An 18,279-nucleotide genomic window follows, 5' to 3' on the forward strand; every position below is an offset into this window, starting at 1 on the left:
CTCCAGGCTAAACACACCCAAGTCTTTCAGCCATTCCTCAGAGGACTTGGTTTCTAGACCCTTTCGCCTTCCTTTGGACATTTATTTATTTTATTTACAACATTTATATGCCACTCCACGTCTAAACAGATTCCAGAGAGGAGAACAATCAAGGATAAAAGAACAAAAGAATAAAATACCATTTGAATTTTTTTTTTTAAATTAAAAACACCCACACAATACCAGTCAAAACCATGGCTGGTCAATCAGGGAAGGCTTCTTGAAATAAAGATGTTTTCAGTAGGTGCCGAAAATGACACAGTGTCAGTGCCTGCCTGACTTCCAGAGGCAGGGAGTTCCAAAGAAAGGGGGTCACCACACTGAAGGCTCTTCTCCGGGTGGACTCCAAATAGGCCATAGGTCCACACAGAACTGCCAGGAGCATGCCCTCCGACAATCTCAGTGACTGGGCAGGTTGGTAAGAGAGAAGGTGCTCTCTCAGGTATCCTGGTCCTGAGTAGTTTAGGGCTTTATAGACCAGTAGACCAGCCTTAAACCTGGCCCAGTAGCAAATAGGAAGCCAGTGCAGTTTCCTCAAGAAAGGAGTTGCATGTAGACATGCTCCAGTTTGTCTTAAAATGTGGTGGGCAGAGTACACCAGATGCGAACGAACCAGCACAGAACAGCACAGACTTGACATGCAGCTCTGTTGGATTTCATCGTGTCGGTTTGGACCCAATATTCCAGCCCTTCAAGGTCACTTTGAATCTTGATTCGGTCGTCTTTGGTGTTAGCACTCCTCCAAGTTTGTGTCCTCTGTACATTTGATTAGCATCTACTCTTTCACCTAAGTTATTTAGGTTACAATCCTAAGCAAGCTTTAAACAGAAAAAGTCTTGCAATTCCCAGCATGGCTGGCTGGGGAATGCTGGGAGTTGTAGGACTTTTTTCCGTCTCAGCATGCATGAGACTGTAGGACTTCTTTTCTGTCTCAGCCTGCATAGGGTTGTGCCCTTAGTCTAGTAATGCTTGAAACAAGGGGCCAAGTCACTCTAGCTCGATGCGAGAGGGCTGCTGGCGCGGCCTGCGAAATAATACGCCATTAAAGGCGCCCGTGAATTCAAATCACCCCTCTGTCATGGAGAGGTTCCCCGTCGCGCCTCTGGAAGATCCCCGCCTGCTTCTGCCCTCCGAGCAGCCTCTGTCGTGCAGCTGCATGCGCCACCGTCCTGCCTCCCCGCAGGCAGCCTGTGCTCCCGTTGTCCGGCGGCGGGGCGGGCCCGGGCCGCGCTGGGGCGGGGGGCGCGCGGCTCCCTGCCGCCCCCTCCCTCGCGGGAGCAGCCCCGCCCCGACGGAGCGCCCGCCCCCCGGCGCGGGTGCCCCGGCCGGCCCAGCCCCTCTGCGCTGGCGGGGCGGGCCGGCGCGGTCCCGCCCCCGCGGCCTCGCCGGGCCGCCGGCGCCGCTCCCCGCGAGCCAGAGGCGCTGGCGCTGCGCTCGGGCGCACGGCGAGGCGCGCGATGGTGGGCCGGCTGAGGCTGCCCGAGGCGCCCGGCGCCAAGCGGGCGCTCGACAGCCCCGACTCCGGCCTGCCGCCCAGCCCCGGCCCCGGCCCCGGCGCCTGGCTGCTCTCGGCCGGCGGCGGCGGCGGCTCCGAGGGGGCCCTCGCCGGCGGGCTGCCCAAGGTGAGTGCGGGACGGGGGCGCGCGCCTCGCCTCGCCGCGCCGCGCCTCGCCTCGCCTCGCCCGGCCTCGGATCGGGCGCAGTCCGGGCTGGCGCGCGGCGGGGGCGAGCCGGGCAGGCGGGGCGCGCGCGCGGCGGGGGCTGCCCGGCTTGGCGCGCGGGGCGGAGTGCCCGGCCGGCGCTCGACTGGAAGCGAGTGCCTGCGGCGTGTGTCCGCTCAGAAGCAAGCCTGATGGGGCTGGCTCTCGGCAAGTGGGCGCGGGATGGCAGGCGAGCCCGGCCGGGCGCCGCGGGGCTGACCTCGCAGCCTAGGGCGGCGGTGTCCGGGTGCCGCCCTACCTCGGGGCAAGTCCCATTGAGCTCGGTGGGGCTTACGCCCAGGTCAGGCCGAGGGCCGCGTAGGGTCGCAGCCTTCGGTGTGCATTTGAAACTACAAGGCAGCCTGAATTGATGTGGGCGACGCCGCTGCCGTATAAGTCCTCAAAGCGGAAAAAAAGGTGGGATAGAAATGTAATAAATAAATAAAATAAATAAGTCCAGCTCCGAATTTTGCTTGCAAATGCCACTCAATCCAGCCCTTGCAGATGCTGCTGCAATGCAAAGGCAGCTGCAACCCCCCCCCCCCGAACTTCTCAACCTCCATTCCCTTCCCAACCCCGCGAGGCCCCCCAAGGGGGAGTTTGGTGCGTTTGGAGCCCCAGTTCCTGCCTCTGAGAAAGGACAGCTTGGCTTCTTTCTCTTCTTTTATCCCCGGGCTCCTGTTTCTTTAACAGGTGCAGGAGAGGCAGAGCCAAGAAGCCTTCTCCCAGGGCTGCATTTGTTATGCTGTGGGGAACATCCCCTGTTGAATCCCTAATATATAATAATAATGAGTTATTTCTTATGGACTTATTTAATCAAGGTATTCGGCTGCTTGATTATATCTAAAAAGACACCACGAAGCAGTTTACAATGTAAGAAATGTAAAACTCACAATGTCTAGTTGAAATGTTTAAAAGCAGAAAATGCAAAACATTTCAGTTAAAAACAAAAGATAAAATCCTCAGTGAAAACATATAAAATCAGAGAACTATATTATTCTTAATTTAGCGCTCCAGCATGTTTATAGCACTTCACACATCACCACTTAGAGATTTGATTATATTATGCCGTATAGAAGTATTACTAATAAATAAATGAATACATACATGATTCAAGGACTCCTTACAATACCCCTGTAAAGTAGACCAGTATTATTGTCCTCATTTAGCAGATGGGAGGCATGAGAGACAATTTAGGGTGCAATCCTATGCATGTTCAGACAGCAAAGTGTCACTCCCAGCATTTCCCAGGACTTTCTTCCGTCAAAATATGCATAGGATTGCACACTTAATGAGTTTGCCGCAGGGGTGAGATTCCATCTTTTATTTATTACATTTATATCCTCCCCTTTTTCCTTGTGCAAGGAACCCAAGGCAGCTTACATGATCCTCCTCCTCTCCGTTTTATCCTCACAGCCCTGTGAGGTAGGTTAGGCTGAGAGTCGGTGACTGGCCCAAAGCCACCCAGTGAGCTTCACGGTTGAGTGGGGACGAGAACCCTGATCTCCGGAGCCCCAGTCCAGCACTCTCACCTCTACCCCACACTGCCTCTCCTAGCCCACACTTGCTCTCAGGGATCTCAGCATCACTTCTGCTTGTTGGGATTGCCCCAATCTCGGTGTACCTCTTGCATTTAACCTGCTGCACTAGGGTGCAGGGGGTGGGGGTGGCTGGCGGTCAGGCCCCATTACTTCACGTCAAGCTCCCCACCCTGAAAAGGAGAGAGGGGTGTGTAATACCCCCCCCACACACACACATACGTGTTATAGGTTGGGTACTGCTGTGTATCAGGTGTGGGTTTAGCAGACAGATTTGTTCGCATCTTCGTGTGCTTTCCAAGAGGACCCAAGGGGAGAGTGCGTGATGGGGGGGGGTGTTGCTGCTGCTGCCACCAGGAGTTCCCAGGGGCGCTGTGTGTGTGTGTGTGGGGGGGTTGGTGCGGGGGGAGTGTCGCTGTACACATGGAGCAGTTGTCGCCTTCTCAAATTCTCCTCAGGGTACTTGGGGGTGCTGCTGTCATCATGGGTCCCCCTCCTAGTGCACCTAATACTAGGAGGGTATTCTACTAATACTAATACTAGGAGGGTATTCTGCTATTCTACTAATAGTAGAATAGGGGCTTCCAGCAGGGACCCCCACCACATCAATGTGATCTCCCCCCGCCCCATCACAACCAGTGCGGTGATAAGTCAGACGCGTCCTGTTAGCGATTTTTCTTTCAGGCAGCTGCTGTTGTGTTCAGGATGACATTTGTCGGGCGGCTGTTGGGTGCCCCCAACATGCTATTGCAGGATTCGGAGCGAAGGGTGCGGGGCGTTAGCGGGGCTTGTGCTTTTGCCCACTAAAGTACTAGAGCCCCATATAGAGAGATGCAGGGGGGCAATTATACAGGGGCTCAGTCAGTGGCCGCATTGATCTATACTTTTGCCAGTTCCTCTTCTGTCCCACTTTAATCACCACTGGCGAATTTAACCCCGCCCCATGACATTTTTAAACTAGAAGATGAATTAATCTGACCGCCTCCTGGGTCTGATTTTGCAGGAACTAAGGTGGATTTGAATCCCCTGGAATGGCCAGGAACACACGTTGCACATGTGGGGGAAGCTAATTGTGGCTAAAGGGAGTTAAGGGCGTAGCTGATCTCTCTGGTGATCTTAACTTGCAGGAATTAATGCACAGAGGGGGTCACTCCCCCTGCCCTTTATTTGCAGGCCTCCGTAGGAAGGCACGGAAGGCAAATAATAAGTAGTGTCTTTGCTTGCTAGTGTTATAGGGGGAAAGGGGGAGGGTTGGTTTACAAAGTAGTCCTTGATTCTGCCTAATTGCTGGTACTACCCCCATCCAGTGCCAGCTCCAGGTTTTTGAGGGCCCTTGGGCAAGACACCCTCTGTGGGCCCCCTCCCTCAGTGAGTCTATCTTCTTACTGCCATTGTCACCAGCTGCTATTGCTCCTTGTCCCTTTTCTCATCATTGCTACCACTTGCTTGCTGGAGAGGCGGAGAGCCAGTGAGCAAGTGGACCGTGGATCTCCTCCTCCTCCCCACCACCATGGTTTGGGCCAGAGCGAGAGGCAGGTGAACAAGCTGGTTGCAGTGGTGAAGGGGAGGAGCAACTCCAGGGGGCTCTTGTCAGTGGCCCCCCGGTGGGGTGTGGGCCCTCAGCAGGGGCCTGACCATGCCTGCCCTTGACGCTGGCCTTGCCCCTTTTCCACCCCAAAGCTGTCAGAGGTGGCAGCTGTGCTGCCAACTGCTTTGATGGTCTTCCCTGGTGGGAGCCAGATGGCTGCCCATGATCTCTCCTTGCTATGAGAAATCGGAATAGGAGAGAGGGCAGCTGTCACTCCTGTGCACTGCCTCTGCTCAAGACCAGGTCGCTGAGCAAGGAGCTGGCGCTTGCCCCAAAGGGCTTACAGTTGAAATGCCAGTCAGCCGGTGGATCTAGTACTCAGGGGGCAGTGCAGAGGGTTAATCCGCTAGCCACTGAATGTACCTTGGATGTTTCAATAGGAGAACCACAGTTTTTCGTAACTCTGTTTCAATGGCTGTTGGAGAAACAGGAACTTCTTTTGAGATGCGGCTGACCGTGGCTGCAGTTTTAAGCGGGAACTAAAATGGTTCCTGTGCAGCTTGAAGAGTGGATTGAGTTAACGGCTGGGGAGTGGTGAGAAATTTGTTCCAACTGCCTGTCTTGCGCTGTGCCAGGACAGTAGCCGTGCCTGCCGCGTCTTTGTGGGAATTGTGTCTGTCCAACGAGTTAAGAGTTGAGTTCATAACCCTTGCGCTGCTGCTAGTCACTCGCTGGGCCAGGGCTGAGGAACCTCTGACTTTCCACATCGTCTTGGACTTCAACTCCCATCAGCCCCAGCCAGCAGAGCCCAGACCCCAGCCAAAGATTTTTTTCCCCTTAACTGTACACTTGAAGGCACAAACCATGAATAATGCCATGCTTATGTTCACCAAAATTTATCCTAGAGATTCTCAACAGTGAGCTGGGGGCAGCTCTTTATTGAACCATACGCTTGCCCGCAGACTGTGTTTGCCGCTATATAATGTGGGGAAAGACCCGTAACATCCAAGTAATGTGCTTCAGGTCATGGTGAGGGCTGTAGCCTGGTGACAGAGCTCCTGCTTTGCAGGCAGGAAGCATCTCTAGGTAGGGCTGGAAAACACCCTGTCTCGAAACCCTAGAGAGTAGCTGCCAGTCAGTGGGGGTACTACCGAACTAGATGGATCAACAATCTGGTGGTACAAGGCCGCTTTCATTCCCACGTTCCCAACAGTGAGATCACTAGTATGAATCAACTTTAGCCTTCATAAGATCAACTTTATATTTTAAAGGACCTTGTACTCTGCTCTATCCTCTATCCCCTGTATATTGTATATTAATTTCCCCATTGTTGGTATGTTTTTCTCCCTCTCTCATAATACTAGAACCCAAACGGGTCATCCCAGGAAGCTGATTGTTGGGAAATTCAGGACAGATAAAAGGAAGTATTTCTTCACACAGCACAGAGTTAAACTATGGAATTCACTTCCACAAGACGTAGTGATGGCCACCAGTTGGGATGGCTTTAAAAGGGGACTGGACAAATTCCTGGAGGAGACAGCGATCAATGGTTACCAGTCCAGTTGGCTGTATGCTACCTCCAGGATCAGAGGCAGTGAGCCTATGTACACCAGTTGCTGGGGAACATGGGTGGGAGGGTGCTGTTGCACTCATGTCCTGCTTGTGGGTTTCCCGTGGGCAGCTGGTTGGCTGCTGTGTGAACAGAATTCTGGACTAGATGGACCCTTGGTCTGATCCAGCACAGCTCTTCTTATATTCTTATGTTGTCTTCCAACTTTCTGTTTAAAGAGGATCTCTTCCTTTTGGGCTTTTGCAGGATACCTCATCTTCTTTCCATCCTCTGCTTCCTGGTTGCACCTCGCGGTTATGCCCTCTGTCCTTTGGAGAAGGAGTGGAGTTTGATCCATTGCCACCCAAGGATATAAGGTACAAAGAGCCTTGTATAAAAGCCAACATTCAGTTAAACCAGGTTAGGACTGGCAAAAGATGCAAGAGAAATCTTTGACTAGCCACAACAGGGGTGCTGGCCTGAGGGCCAAATTCAGTTTTGGTGCTGGTGGCGGGGTGTATTCTAATGGGGGGGGGCAAAGGCAAAAAGGGGGGCAAAATTGCAAAAATACCAGCATATTTTAGCTTAAAGCACTTACTGCCAAAACTAAGCCTTAGCAGAGGCTTTTCAACCTTTTAGAATTGGGGAAAAACATGCAAAAGCTGGAAAACCAACAAATGATTGGTGGTCAGGGGAAAGGGCATGTGGCCAGGAGAAGGGGGTGTGGTCATCCGGGGAACCCCAGAGGGCCACGTTTGCCCAGGGGCCTGAAGTTCCTCACCCCTGAGCTACAATCTGTAGCTATTTTTTTTTGACCGACAATGCTAATAATTTAATCTCCCCCCCTCCCCCCCAGGTACACCTCTTCAGTGAAATACGACTCGGAGAAACACTTCATTAATAATATTTATATGCCGATGGGGCTTGGGGTGTCCTCTTGCAGCCAAACGGTCACCTGTGTTCCTGACAGCACGTGGCGCAATTACAAAGCCGAGGTGCGCTTCCAGCCTCGCAACCAAGCCAGGAGTTTTACCAGCACCACCATTATCTACCCCAAGCACACCAAGACTGTGTACACTACCACACTGGATTACAACTGCAGAAAGTTTGTGCGGAAGTTCTTGTCCAGTGTGGAGCTGGAATCTTCTGGGAAGGATAATGGCCTCAGTGATTGCTGACCACTCTTTCTCTCCTGCTGCAACACACTGTGTTTCTGTTGTGTCATGCTAAACTTTCAGCCGGATGAAACCAGTAGTTTTGCCACTCAAATGAACTTTGTTCATAGCTACCTCTCCCCCAGCGTGCATCTTCATTCTTAAGGATTCCGTTGGCCTGCACTTAATTTTTGTTTATAGGAATGTAAACTTTTTCTCAAGGAAAACTTTTCTTCTTCCAGTGCTATAATTTTTTGTCCTGGGCTTGCATGTGGTGAAAATTAGGGAATCTTTCTAATGGGAAAAATATCTTGCTTTTGCAGAAGAGGAGGAACCTGGGATGGCAACCTTTGAGTGAGAACAATCCTTGAATTTACTCCTTGTACCATGGAAACGATGTTGCTTCCCCTGCATCAAAGAACCTAAAAACAAAAAAAATCTCTGTCCCACTTAGAACTCCAAAGCCATATTTATTTTCACTCATCACAGGATCTCACTTACTATGCTGAAGTATAAAACACAGATTTTGCTGTGGCAGGCTGGTTCATGGGCAGTCCACAATTTTGGATTGAACTAGATCCTTCAACTTTACCCCAAATAGCCTTTATGCCTACTTTGTTCTTTCAAAGAAGTCTTTGAAGAAATTAATCTTGACTAGGAGAGTCTTGGAAAGTGGTTTTTGCATTAAAGCACAAAGAGCACTCGGTTACTGGTCTTCCTGATACATTTAATTACACAGAATGTTTTAGAGAGCAATGCTATGTCCCTTAGACAGTGTCTGGGGGACATAGGATTGTTCAGTTTCTTGGATCTGAGCTCAAAGATAGGTCTCCGAGCTCGGAGCCAGGAAACTGCCCCCCCCCCCCCCCCCGGTAGCTGCTGCAGAGAGAACTGTGCCGGCTACCTCTCCATGCTCAGTAAACAGAGTATGGAGATGGGGGAAGGGGGTGTTCCTGGGGCTCATGCCTTTTCCTATCGCCGCCCCAGCCTCCTTCCCTCCCCATCCCAGAAGCCTCTGCTAGGTGGGTGAAATTGCCCTTCTAGCTAAAATGCAGTGCAGGAGACTCAAAGTGTCTCCCACTCTGCATTGGATACACATACGCCTTCGAGTTCAGAGACTTATGTGTACCTAGGGTGCAAATTTGCTTATCACTTAATTCACTATGAAATTGCCTAACAGTTTACTCTGGTTTACTTTGCTAGAGAGTGCTGTTTGCCTGCAACTTGTAGCATGTACAAGGCTAGAAATTGTCTTGGTATCATCAGGAATATTTTTTTTAAATGTGTAAAACTTTGTCAACGTAACAATTCAGAACCTCCCATAATTCTTTTGCAGTGGCACTCTGAACACTGAGAATGAAGGTGGCACAATTTTAGACAATCTTTCTTTTAGAGTTGACTCTGCTATGACGTCTGTAGAAACTCTGAAATACAGTGGTGAACAGAAAAATGCTAAGGGCACAATCCTGTGCATGTTTAGACAGGAAAAAATCCTACACCTCCCAGCATCCCCCAGTCAGCCATGCTGGCTGGGGAATGCTGGGAGGTATAGGCCTTTTTTCTGTTTAAAGATGCACAGGATTGTGCCCTAAAGGTAAGATTTAGGGCCAGTTCCCACAGGTATTCCACCCTTGGCTGAGGCCTCTGTCTTGGCTGCCCAAATTGCATTGTGCATGTTGCAAACATGTCATCTGAATAATTCCTCACCAGCTCAAAAGGAGGATAGTAGGTGCTTCACCTCTGTTAGGTATCCAGTCACTTCATATGGCAAATTTGGATAACCATTTCACTTTGAAGTGCACGGAGTAGGAGAAAGTTAGCTGGCTGTGATCAGTCGTGGGAATAGGCCTTGGATCTTAAAGAGGACAGGAGCAGCTGAGAACTTGTTCTGTCTGCACCGCAGTGTCTACATTCGTGGCCAGATGCTTCCTAGTTGTGAAGGGTACATTATACATCCCAAACTAATCTTGGCCGGAGATGTGTGTGCTGACTCAGTTGTCCACTACTTCCAAAGTTATCGATAGACCGGGCCCCTTGACTGAAGTAGGCCAGCTCCATCTATCTTGTGCTGATTGCTTTTTTCACTTTTCATTCTTTGCAAGTTTAGCTAAGTTTTTAGTCTGAAACCATCTATGTTGTCCATCATTAACAGCCAATCCCTAGTAACGCATCAGAGTAAATTTCAGGAAGGCTGTAAGGTTAAGAACGTATTTAATTTTTTGAACAGGAAGCTGCTGGCCAACCTAAAGCTGTTGGCCGGGTCTTACAGCACCTTAAAAAAACCCTTAATTGTGGCATTCGCAAACAGTGTAAATAAGACACCCCCCCTCCATTTTTTAGAACAATACCTCAACAGGGTCTTATGTTAACTGTCATGCTTTTCCAAGCACTTTGACCAAAGAAAGCGTTTTTTAAAATGCTGTTTTCTAATTGCTGAAATATAGAACAGAGTGGTTTGGGTGTGCCTGGAAGAAATACCTAAGGCTGACTTGAATGGAAGTCTTTTAGGGGCGGGGGATGTATGTGTTTGAGTCTGCTGCCTTTGTGAACCTCCCCAAAATGTTCTAGGGGAGTGATGTTCACCAAAAAGAAGAAAAAGGGTTCAGCTTGGGTTCAAACAGATTGTAATCTCTGGCAGTCTTCTCCAACCTGGTGCCTTCCAGATGTGTTGGACTATAACTCCCAGCATCCCCGTAGTCCAACATATCTGGAAAGGCACTAGGTTAGGGAAGGATGGTCTATGGCATGCGAGGAATGCGGAATGGCTTCCCACAGCAGAAAATCCATTGCTGGGCTTTAGTTAAGTTAGTTCTTGCAAGTGTGATTAATGGTGAGTGTTGAGAGGGATTTTGTGGTGTCGTGTGTGTGAAGGCAGGATCGCTTTGAAGTCAGAGGGACAGTTATTTGTGTTATTTGTTCATTAGAATTGATGGCTTTTTGCTCTTAAGGGAACTGGAGTTGAGAGAACCTTGTCTAGAGAGGCAAGGAGCAGGCACACAAAAGCCTGGCTGCGTATACTTTTAAGCAGGCTTTGCAGTGCTCTTACCCCCAACGCCCCAGCCAAAACAGGACTAGTTTCTGAAAGCCAGGAATACTGTATGCAAACGAAGCATTATCTACAGTGCAAGGTGCAAACAAATTACTTGGTGACTATCTCATCACTGAGAAATGGTATGATGAGCTACGTGTTGTTTTGAGCCCTGCTAAAGGAGGAGTAACATTTTTTGAATTAATGGTAATACCTGTATGAAGGGAGCAAGGGTTTAGGGCTTGCACCTCACCAGGAAAAGACCCCGTTAGCCCTTCTATCCAAGCCAAACGTGCAGGTGGCTCTGGATTACTGATATTTGTATTGCTTTGGGCCAAACCACTTGATTTTTGCTTTAGTTGCCAAAGCAGTTCTGTAAACATACATAAAAGATGTTTAAAAAGCTGTTGTCTCATTGAATAGGATTTGCAGCAAAAATTCTTCCCTGGTGGCTAAGACATTTAATTAAGTTAGGAGTGGGCAACACATGGCCCTAATTCCTATAATCCTTCACCATTGGCAGTGTTGGCTAGGGCTGATGGGAGTTGCAGTCCAACAGCTGCCTTAAGGAGTGACTGTTTTGTTAGAAACTATGAGGTAGTCATCACTGCATACCTAGCAATGTGTGAAGATGAGATCTAATAGTCATTAAGACTACCTTTGGGTGGAGAATGAAAAGTATGGGCTCATGGCTTTAAATCTGGCAGCTCTTGGGGAATGCTCACTTTTTTTCTTTAAAAGAAAAACAAACCAAGATTCTAGTACATGAATGAGGTCAGGTCTCTTCACTGAATTCTTATGGCATCGTACAGATGGTCATTTCTGTAGCGACCTCCCCCATACTGCTATTTGCATATTATCCCCAACTCTTCTAGCAGCAGTATTTGAACTGTGTACACTTAATCTGGTGAAAGGTAGTGCGGGAAAACGAAACAAAAAGTGTGATGAGCATGCTCTCCAGTGCTGGAGAGGGCAAATGCGCATTCTTCAAAAATACTGCAAGGGAAAGGGAGTTGAGCATTGGCAGGGCATTACTGCAGAGAGCAGGGGGTACTTATTTTTTTCCACCTGAAAGGGGTAAATGAGCACTTGTGATATAGTGGGTAAACACTCTTCTTTTTTAAAAAGAAGTACAAAAATTGCATATGGATTTGGAAAAGCATTATATGTTGGTCCAATAGTTTGTACAATAGAGGCATAATAACCAAGAGGGAAGCTGTTTGTATTGCTTCGGCACAAGGGATCGCATTGTCCTCCCCTCAAAAAATATAATCTGTAGCAGCTCTTGGGAACCAGACTTGCCTGTGTATGACTACCATGTCTGGAGTTGGGGCTTCCTCATTTAGCCCCTATCTCCCAGTTTTTCATCTTCATATCTAATTATTTTCTGGTTTCTAAAGGAGGAGGCACACATATTAAAAGGAGGCGGCACAGATATTTTAAGATGTGGTGCACATCCCCGTCCCCCCATCCCATGTAATATAAGGGAACTATGTAGATGGGTCTGGTATTCCAATTACAGAAACTGTGCTGTCTGCAGAATTTGGTGAAAGGGAGTTAAACTCTTGGGTAAATGCTATGCCGAGTAACATTTTTTAGGATAAAAGACTATGGGGTCCTGGGGGTGGGGGAGATATCCTTTTTTCCAGCAATCTAAGAAGCTGATGGTAGAGTGCTCTCCCAGTACTTTTGTGTAGTGCATTGGCCATGCTGGCTAGGAGTTATAGTCCAACATATCTGGAGGGCACCTGGTTAGGGAAGACTGAAGTAGAGAAATGACCAGAAGGTGCTCGGAACAGGCACCTGGTTGGCCCCAGTTGTAAATGGGATGTTGGACTATGTAGGTCCCTGGTAAGAACCAGCAAAGTAATTCTTAAGTTCATTTGACATGCTGTAGTAGGAGGTAGCCTACCATTAGATAAGAAAGCACGGGGCTTCTCCTGTCATTTACTTTTGTGTCATTAGGTGCAATCCTATGCATGTTTAGACAGAAAAAAGTTCTACAACTCCTAGCATGCCTCAGCCAGCCATGCTGGTTGGGGATGCTGGACGTTGTAGGGCCTTTTTAGCTGCCTAAAACATGCATAGGATTGCATCCTTAAGGAAGCCCCTAGAACGTTTTTTGGGGGTGGGATCCTCTCTTAAATACATGTGCTATGGTGACATTATTCCACAGTGGATGTATCGTGGGGCTTCTTGAATTTTGCTTTTCCTAGGAGTTCATTAATAAAAGCCTTATAGAGGATCTTTAAAAATATTTTCACCCTTGCCTCTCTTTACTTTAAACATGATTCTTAAATATCTATCGATGTACCTTAAAAAAAAAATTCTAAAAAAATAGTGTCATTACATGATTTAAAAATTAACTGGTGTTGCTGTGTTCTTGAGAAGTCCTGAATGTCGCTGTGCAATGCCTATGATGTGATTCCTCTCCTCATGACTATTCTTAATTTGCTTTTAATTTTATCCCTTTTAACTAGTAATAAATTATCTAAATCACAGAAACGTGTTTGTGTTCATTGATGTTCATCAGACAGCAGTGTGGTAAACTGCCTACTATGTTTTTTGAGTGTGGATGGGAATTAGTACTGAATCTTAGAGGTGACAAATTAATAAAGTTATGAGGAATGGTGGAGTATACTTGCTTATCTTAGAAGTAAAATGTTTGATAAGCACTAAGTCTCATTTTATTCTTATCTGCTAGAGAATTGGACAAGCCATTTTAAACAGGAAAATAAGATATTTTTTTAAAATGTGAAAGCTATGTAAAGTTTCTTTTTTAGGATAACTTTAGGCTGCAGTCCTATACAAACATACCTGGGAATAAGTTCCATTAAAGTCAATGGGGCTTGCTTCTGAGTAGACATGTATAGATTGCATGGTTAACACATTCTTTGTATGTGTCAAGGTTGTTTCACTTCTGGAAATCCCCAATTCATGGTTTGATTTTTCATATGACTGTACTCCTGGCTGCCTTTTCACCCAGATGTCTGCGGTGGAAAATCGAAGATGGTCGCTAGTAGGTTAATACCAGTGTATCACTGAAAATGCCGCTACGAGTGTTGGGTTTTCATTTAGATGGTCACAATATATTACCCAAAAGATTTAAGAGTCATTTTGAACATTCCAGTAAGGGGAAGATTATCCTGCTACTGTTCCTCATCCACCTCCAGAGCTCCAAAGCAGCAAAGGAAGATAAGATATCCACTGGCTGTTTTGGGACAAAGCTGAGGAGAAAAGCAGTGGTTTAATTCTGACTAAAGTGGCAGTGCAAACAGCACAGAAGTCCTGTGCTGATATGGGAGGTTTGCTTAAAGAAAGGACACATGCCCTCGGAATGTGACGGTACTTAAGTCATGGTAGGAACATAGAACGCTGTCTTATACGGAGTCAGACTTGCTCCAACTAGTCCAGTACTGCCAACAACTGGGTTTGGACAACACACCGTGGCTTGTCGTGGGTCATTTACCTCATGACAAGCCACAGCACCCGTGGATGCCAGGATGAATATGCAACCCTCACTTGGGGGTTGTCGTGTTGTGCAAACCCAGTGAGCATGGGTTATGTGAGGATTAAGCAACCTAAAATGGGTTGTTTTAGAACAGCCTATGGGTTATGTTAGAGTTGTTTAATCCTATTACCCATGGTAACCAGGTTCCCATGGCACAACAACCCTCAATGGGGGTTGCGTATTCAAAATGGCAGCCGCACACACCACAGCTTCACTGTGAGTTAAATAATCCACAGTGGGCTGTCATGTTGGGTGAACAGCTCCACTGATTGGTCAGCGGCTCCCCAGGGTCTCAGGCAGAAATTTTTCCAGCTCTACATGGAGATCAAACCTAGCACCTTCTGCATGCAAAACAGCTTCTCTGCTACATGGGGTCATCCTGTTCAGCATGCAACAATCTATTGACCTCCAGTGTGTCTGTAATGCTGAAGACTTTGGAATTTTCCCTGCATGTGGAATTTTTTACTCCACATCTATGGAACGTTAGGTGGACACCATCAAACACAGTGTTTATTATCTAACCATCCACATAGAATTTTATAAAACCAAAAATGGTTATGTATGAACAGCCATTGGGTAACCTGATAAGGAATTCATAATCCTGTTAGCTTCAAAGATAGCTATGTAGGATTGCCACAGCAAGGTTTTGTATCTTTGCTTTAAAAAAAGAAAACAAAATAGAAGTGTTAGAGATTTACACAACTTCCTGAGAAATACTTGGTATCACTGCTGACTGCCTCTTGGAGACGTTGGTTATGGTCTTCGACTTCAGTCTGCTTTGGTCTTTGTTGGCCTCTGATGTAGTAGTGGAGGACTTGCTCTTACATAACAAGCGCTCCCCGTTCATTTGTGCAACTTTACAGAGTTGCGGCAAATGCCTTAGTGTGAAGGATGGCTCTGGGGGAAGGTTTTGCTGGATGTACGCCCCATATCGTTTCCTCCTGTTTAGTCTATAGTTCCACAGCCTTTCCTCTTCCGCAACAGGATCATCCAGGATCCCATCCCAGCGAAGGCTCTCGTTGGCTGGATCCGAGTTGCTTTCGGTCAAGAAGGAAATGGCAGATGTGGAGGTGAATAGTGGGTTTCTTGCTGTTTTCCCTGGGGTTACCTTTGTGGTGTCATCCTGTGGTGTTCCATCATCGCCTTGGGGCTTGAGTAGTTCGAGGGGTGATATCGGGAAGACTGGCTGCTTTTTGCTTGGATGTTTTCCTGCTTCAAAAGAATGGCATCAAGAGAGTGAACGTGAGCAATTTTATACTACAAGCATGGAGGGCAGCATCAAAGATTAGCATATTAAAACACCTGCGTTGGAACAATGCATGCAACTGAGCCAACTTATATAACATCAGCTGGGCTGCGACTGACAGACCAGTAACTGCCATCAGATGCTAAAAAAACGTTGTGATTACTTTTGCAAATACCGCAATTCCCAAACTAAGAATATACCTGAAGAATGTCTTACGCCCCCTACTGCTTACACTGGAGAAGTGCACATGCCTAAAACTACAAAATCATGACTTTTCTTGCTAGTGTTATCATGCAACTGCCCAGTTTGGATCTGGATTCCAATTTAGACAGGTGTTTTACTAAGGACTTGTTTATGCAGGAATAATTCCTGCTTGCACTGAATAAACCAAGCATTTTGGATCACTCAGAACCAGTATAAATACACAAAAAGCAAAGGTAGCTGTGTGGGCCATAAGAAAAGTTCTAAAATCCTTATAAGAGTAATACCTTTATTAGGTCAACCTGATGAAGAGTTCTGGAGACTTTGAAAGCTTGCACATTTTTGTGAGCTTTTGGTTGGCTTAATAAAGGTATGGTAATATTCACAATAAAGAATGCAAGTTTTATATCAATTTAACTGAGGGCTCTCACCTCATGTACAAAATTTACAACAGTAGCTGCCTAAAGATGACACTTTACGGTTTTGCTTCTTTTTGTAGCATCGGGCCTGGCATTGGCACCTTTGAACAGCTGCCAGGCCCCAATGGGTGCTGGGTCCACAGACCGCCATTTTAAGTTCCCTCCAATGTCCCTGATACAGCATCACTCCAATGGTGGTTGCCATTTTAATTTCCCACAATGTTGAGTTGGGCCATTGTGGGAAAATTAAAATGGCGGTTGCAGTTTCCATGACAGCCCACAGACATAAAAAGGGAGAGGGTGGTTTGCCAGGGGCCCTCTTCAGCCCAGAGCCGGCCCTGACTAGCATGGCTAGTTGGTGGCTGTGAATTGTGGAAAAACTGACCGGCCTTGGGAGTTACCTACCATGACTCTGAACTGCTTTCTTTTTCTTCTTCCTTGCTTTCTTCTTGCCGGAGTGTTGAGGCATGGATGGGGGCTCCTTTGCTGGGGGCTTGCTGGTGCTGGCCCCTTCCCCGTCAGATATGGGTTCTTGTCGACAGACCTCCATCTTTCCAGTAGTCTCCTGTTCTTTCATGGGCAGCTGATGCTGAGCCTAAGAGAGATGGGGGCAAACAAGTAGGAAATTTTGGTTATATCTGCACTGCACTTTGATATCTGTCTTATACTAGTTTAGCTGTCAAGGTACTCCCCCACCCCCAATCCTGGGAAGTGCATTTTGGAGAAGATAGTGATGGACCGCTATTCCTCATTCGGTAACGCCCCATGAAACACCCCGTCATGCTTCAGTATCCCCACTTTTCATTGCTGTCTCTTCCCTCCCCCCGTTAATTGCCCCTTTTCCCCTGAGAAATCCCGTTAGCTGACATCCCCCAAGTATCCCTACTTGACATAACCCCTCCTTACCACCTAAATGGCGTTTCCTTTCCTCTCCATGAGCCTTCATGTTAATTGCTCCCATTTGCATTTGTTTTTCACTTTCCCCCAATTATGTTAGCTTTCCCCTCCCTTCGGTATGCCCACCGTTCATTCTCCTCAATAAATCCAACTCTCTTTACTCCTCTCCCCCACATGAATTGTCCACATTCGCTTCAGCTGCCCCCTTTTCTCCTCTACAAGCCCTCTCCACATTAACTGGCCCTTCCTCCCGCCCTCAATATGCCCACCTTTCCCCACATATGTCACCTTTCATTACCTTTCCACCCCCTCACATTAACGACCCCATTCCTCCTCAGCAAACGCTCCCCGCATTGCCTGTCTTTCTCCCTCAGTAGACCCCCACCTTTCCTTACCCCTCCCCCACATTAATGGCCCACGGTTTCTCCTCAGGGGTTCAATTTCTCCTCAGCAACCCCCCCACACACGATGAGCCCCCACTCTTCATTCCCCTCAGGAAACTCCAACTTTTGGTCCCCCCCCCCAGGCCATTCGTGGCTGACTTTCTCCTCAGCGCAACCTCCCCACATTAGCTGGACCCCGCTACCTTAGTTAACCTCTATCTTCCATTGCACCTCCCCCACGTTAATTGCCCGCTTTCTCCTCAGCAAACCAGCCAAATGCTGGCAAACCTCATCCCCCGCTGTGAACCCGCTTCACATTAACTGAATCTCCTTCCCCCTCAGTATGACCACTTTTCTTTCCCCTCCTCCTCCTCCTCCTGCAACAGCCCCCCCATGAATTGCCCCCCTTTCCCTCCATGAATTGCCCCCCTTTTCCATTCAGTACCCCCTCCCCCCCTCCAGTGAATTACAGGCATGCTGAGGTGGGGGAAGGGCACTTCCCCCCCACCCCTCAGCAACGGCTCCCCTCCTGGGAGCCACCCCTCCGCCAGCTCCGGCGCTCCGCCCCTCTCTCTGTGGGTGGACGCGTCTCCAAGGCAACAGCCAATCAAGCGCCCCTTGGGGACGGCGTTGTCGGGCTCCATCCGCGCAGCTGGCCTGACAAAGTAGTTCCCTGTCCTGATTGGGTCTGAATTCCCCCTGCGCCCCCAGGTCGTGTGGTGCAAAGATCCCCTCCTGGGACCGTGCGTGGCTTATGGTGCATAATAAATGTAAATATGTTATGTGCACTTATCTTTCTTATGTATTATTATTATTAATAATATTAATAATAATAATACTCTAATAGCTATTAAATCTTATCATTTTAATTAATTTCCTAATTATTATTTTAACAACTATTAGATATTCTCATTATTAATTCATTATTCATTATTAATAATTATTAATAAATATATTAATAATCATAGATAATATTTATTACTATTTGCATTTATATCTTGCTCTTCCATCGAGCTTGGATGTGGTTTCCCCTACTTACACCACAATCCTATACATGCCTACTCAGAATTTAGTCCCACTGAGTTC

At 47.7% G+C, this 18,279-nt stretch overlaps 2 protein-coding genes across 5 annotated transcripts; one reads left to right on the forward strand and one right to left on the reverse strand.

Annotated features, from left to right (window-relative positions):
- Positions 1 to 1,308: 1,308 nt before the first annotated feature.
- RFLNB (refilin B) lies at positions 1,309 to 7,932 on the forward strand. The gene is made up of 3 exons (XM_084822938.1): positions 1,309 to 1,661; positions 6,622 to 6,731; positions 7,211 to 7,932. Exons 1-3 carry the CDS (start codon positions 1,497 to 1,499, stop codon positions 7,530 to 7,532), a joined length of 597 nt encoding a protein of 198 aa, XP_084679064.1. The 5' UTR covers positions 1,309 to 1,496; the 3' UTR covers positions 7,533 to 7,932.
- A 5,271-nt stretch (positions 7,933 to 13,203) lies between these two features.
- Positions 13,204 to 17,770, reverse strand: LIAT1 (ligand of ATE1). 4 transcript variants are annotated; one of them, XM_084822939.1, is made up of 3 exons: positions 17,664 to 17,770; positions 16,319 to 16,508; positions 13,204 to 15,259 (listed from the first exon to the last, which is right to left on the reverse strand). In XM_084822939.1, the coding sequence occupies exons 1-3, from the start codon at positions 17,667 to 17,669 to the stop codon at positions 14,742 to 14,744; spliced, it is 714 nt and encodes a 237-aa protein (XP_084679065.1). In that variant the 5' UTR covers positions 17,670 to 17,770; the 3' UTR covers positions 13,204 to 14,741. The 4 variants fall into 4 exon arrangements, with proteins under 4 accessions (XP_084679065.1, XP_084679066.1, XP_084679067.1 ...); XM_084822940.1 differs by having other exon boundaries at positions 13,613 to 15,256; XM_084822941.1 differs by lacking the exon at positions 17,664 to 17,770 and adding an exon at positions 17,397 to 17,512 and having other exon boundaries at positions 14,533 to 15,259.
- Positions 17,771 to 18,279: the final 509 nt, after the last annotated feature.

This window comes from Heloderma suspectum, chromosome 16, assembly GCF_057233095.1.
Source record: "Heloderma suspectum isolate Gila_16-S chromosome 16, 16-S_ref, whole genome shotgun sequence".
In the NCBI taxonomy this organism is placed as follows: domain Eukaryota; kingdom Metazoa; phylum Chordata; class Lepidosauria; order Squamata; family Helodermatidae; genus Heloderma; species Heloderma suspectum.

Coding starts and splice junctions, on each gene's coding strand:
- RFLNB (XM_084822938.1), top strand. CDS start 1,497: ATGGTGGGCCGGCTGAGGCTGCCCGAGGCGCCCGGCGCCAAGCGGGCG. Junction 1,662..6,621: donor TCGCCGGCGGGCTGCCCAAG/GTGAGTGCGGGA, acceptor GGGCTTTTGCAG/GATACCTCATCTTCTTTCCA. Junction 6,732..7,210: donor TTGCCACCCAAGGATATAAG/GTACAAAGAGCC, acceptor CCTCCCCCCCAG/GTACACCTCTTCAGTGAAAT.
- LIAT1 (XM_084822939.1), bottom strand. Junction 15,260..16,318: donor GAAAGCAGTTCAGAGTCATG/GTAGGTAACTCC, acceptor ATTCTTTTGAAG/CAGGAAAACATCCAAGCAAA.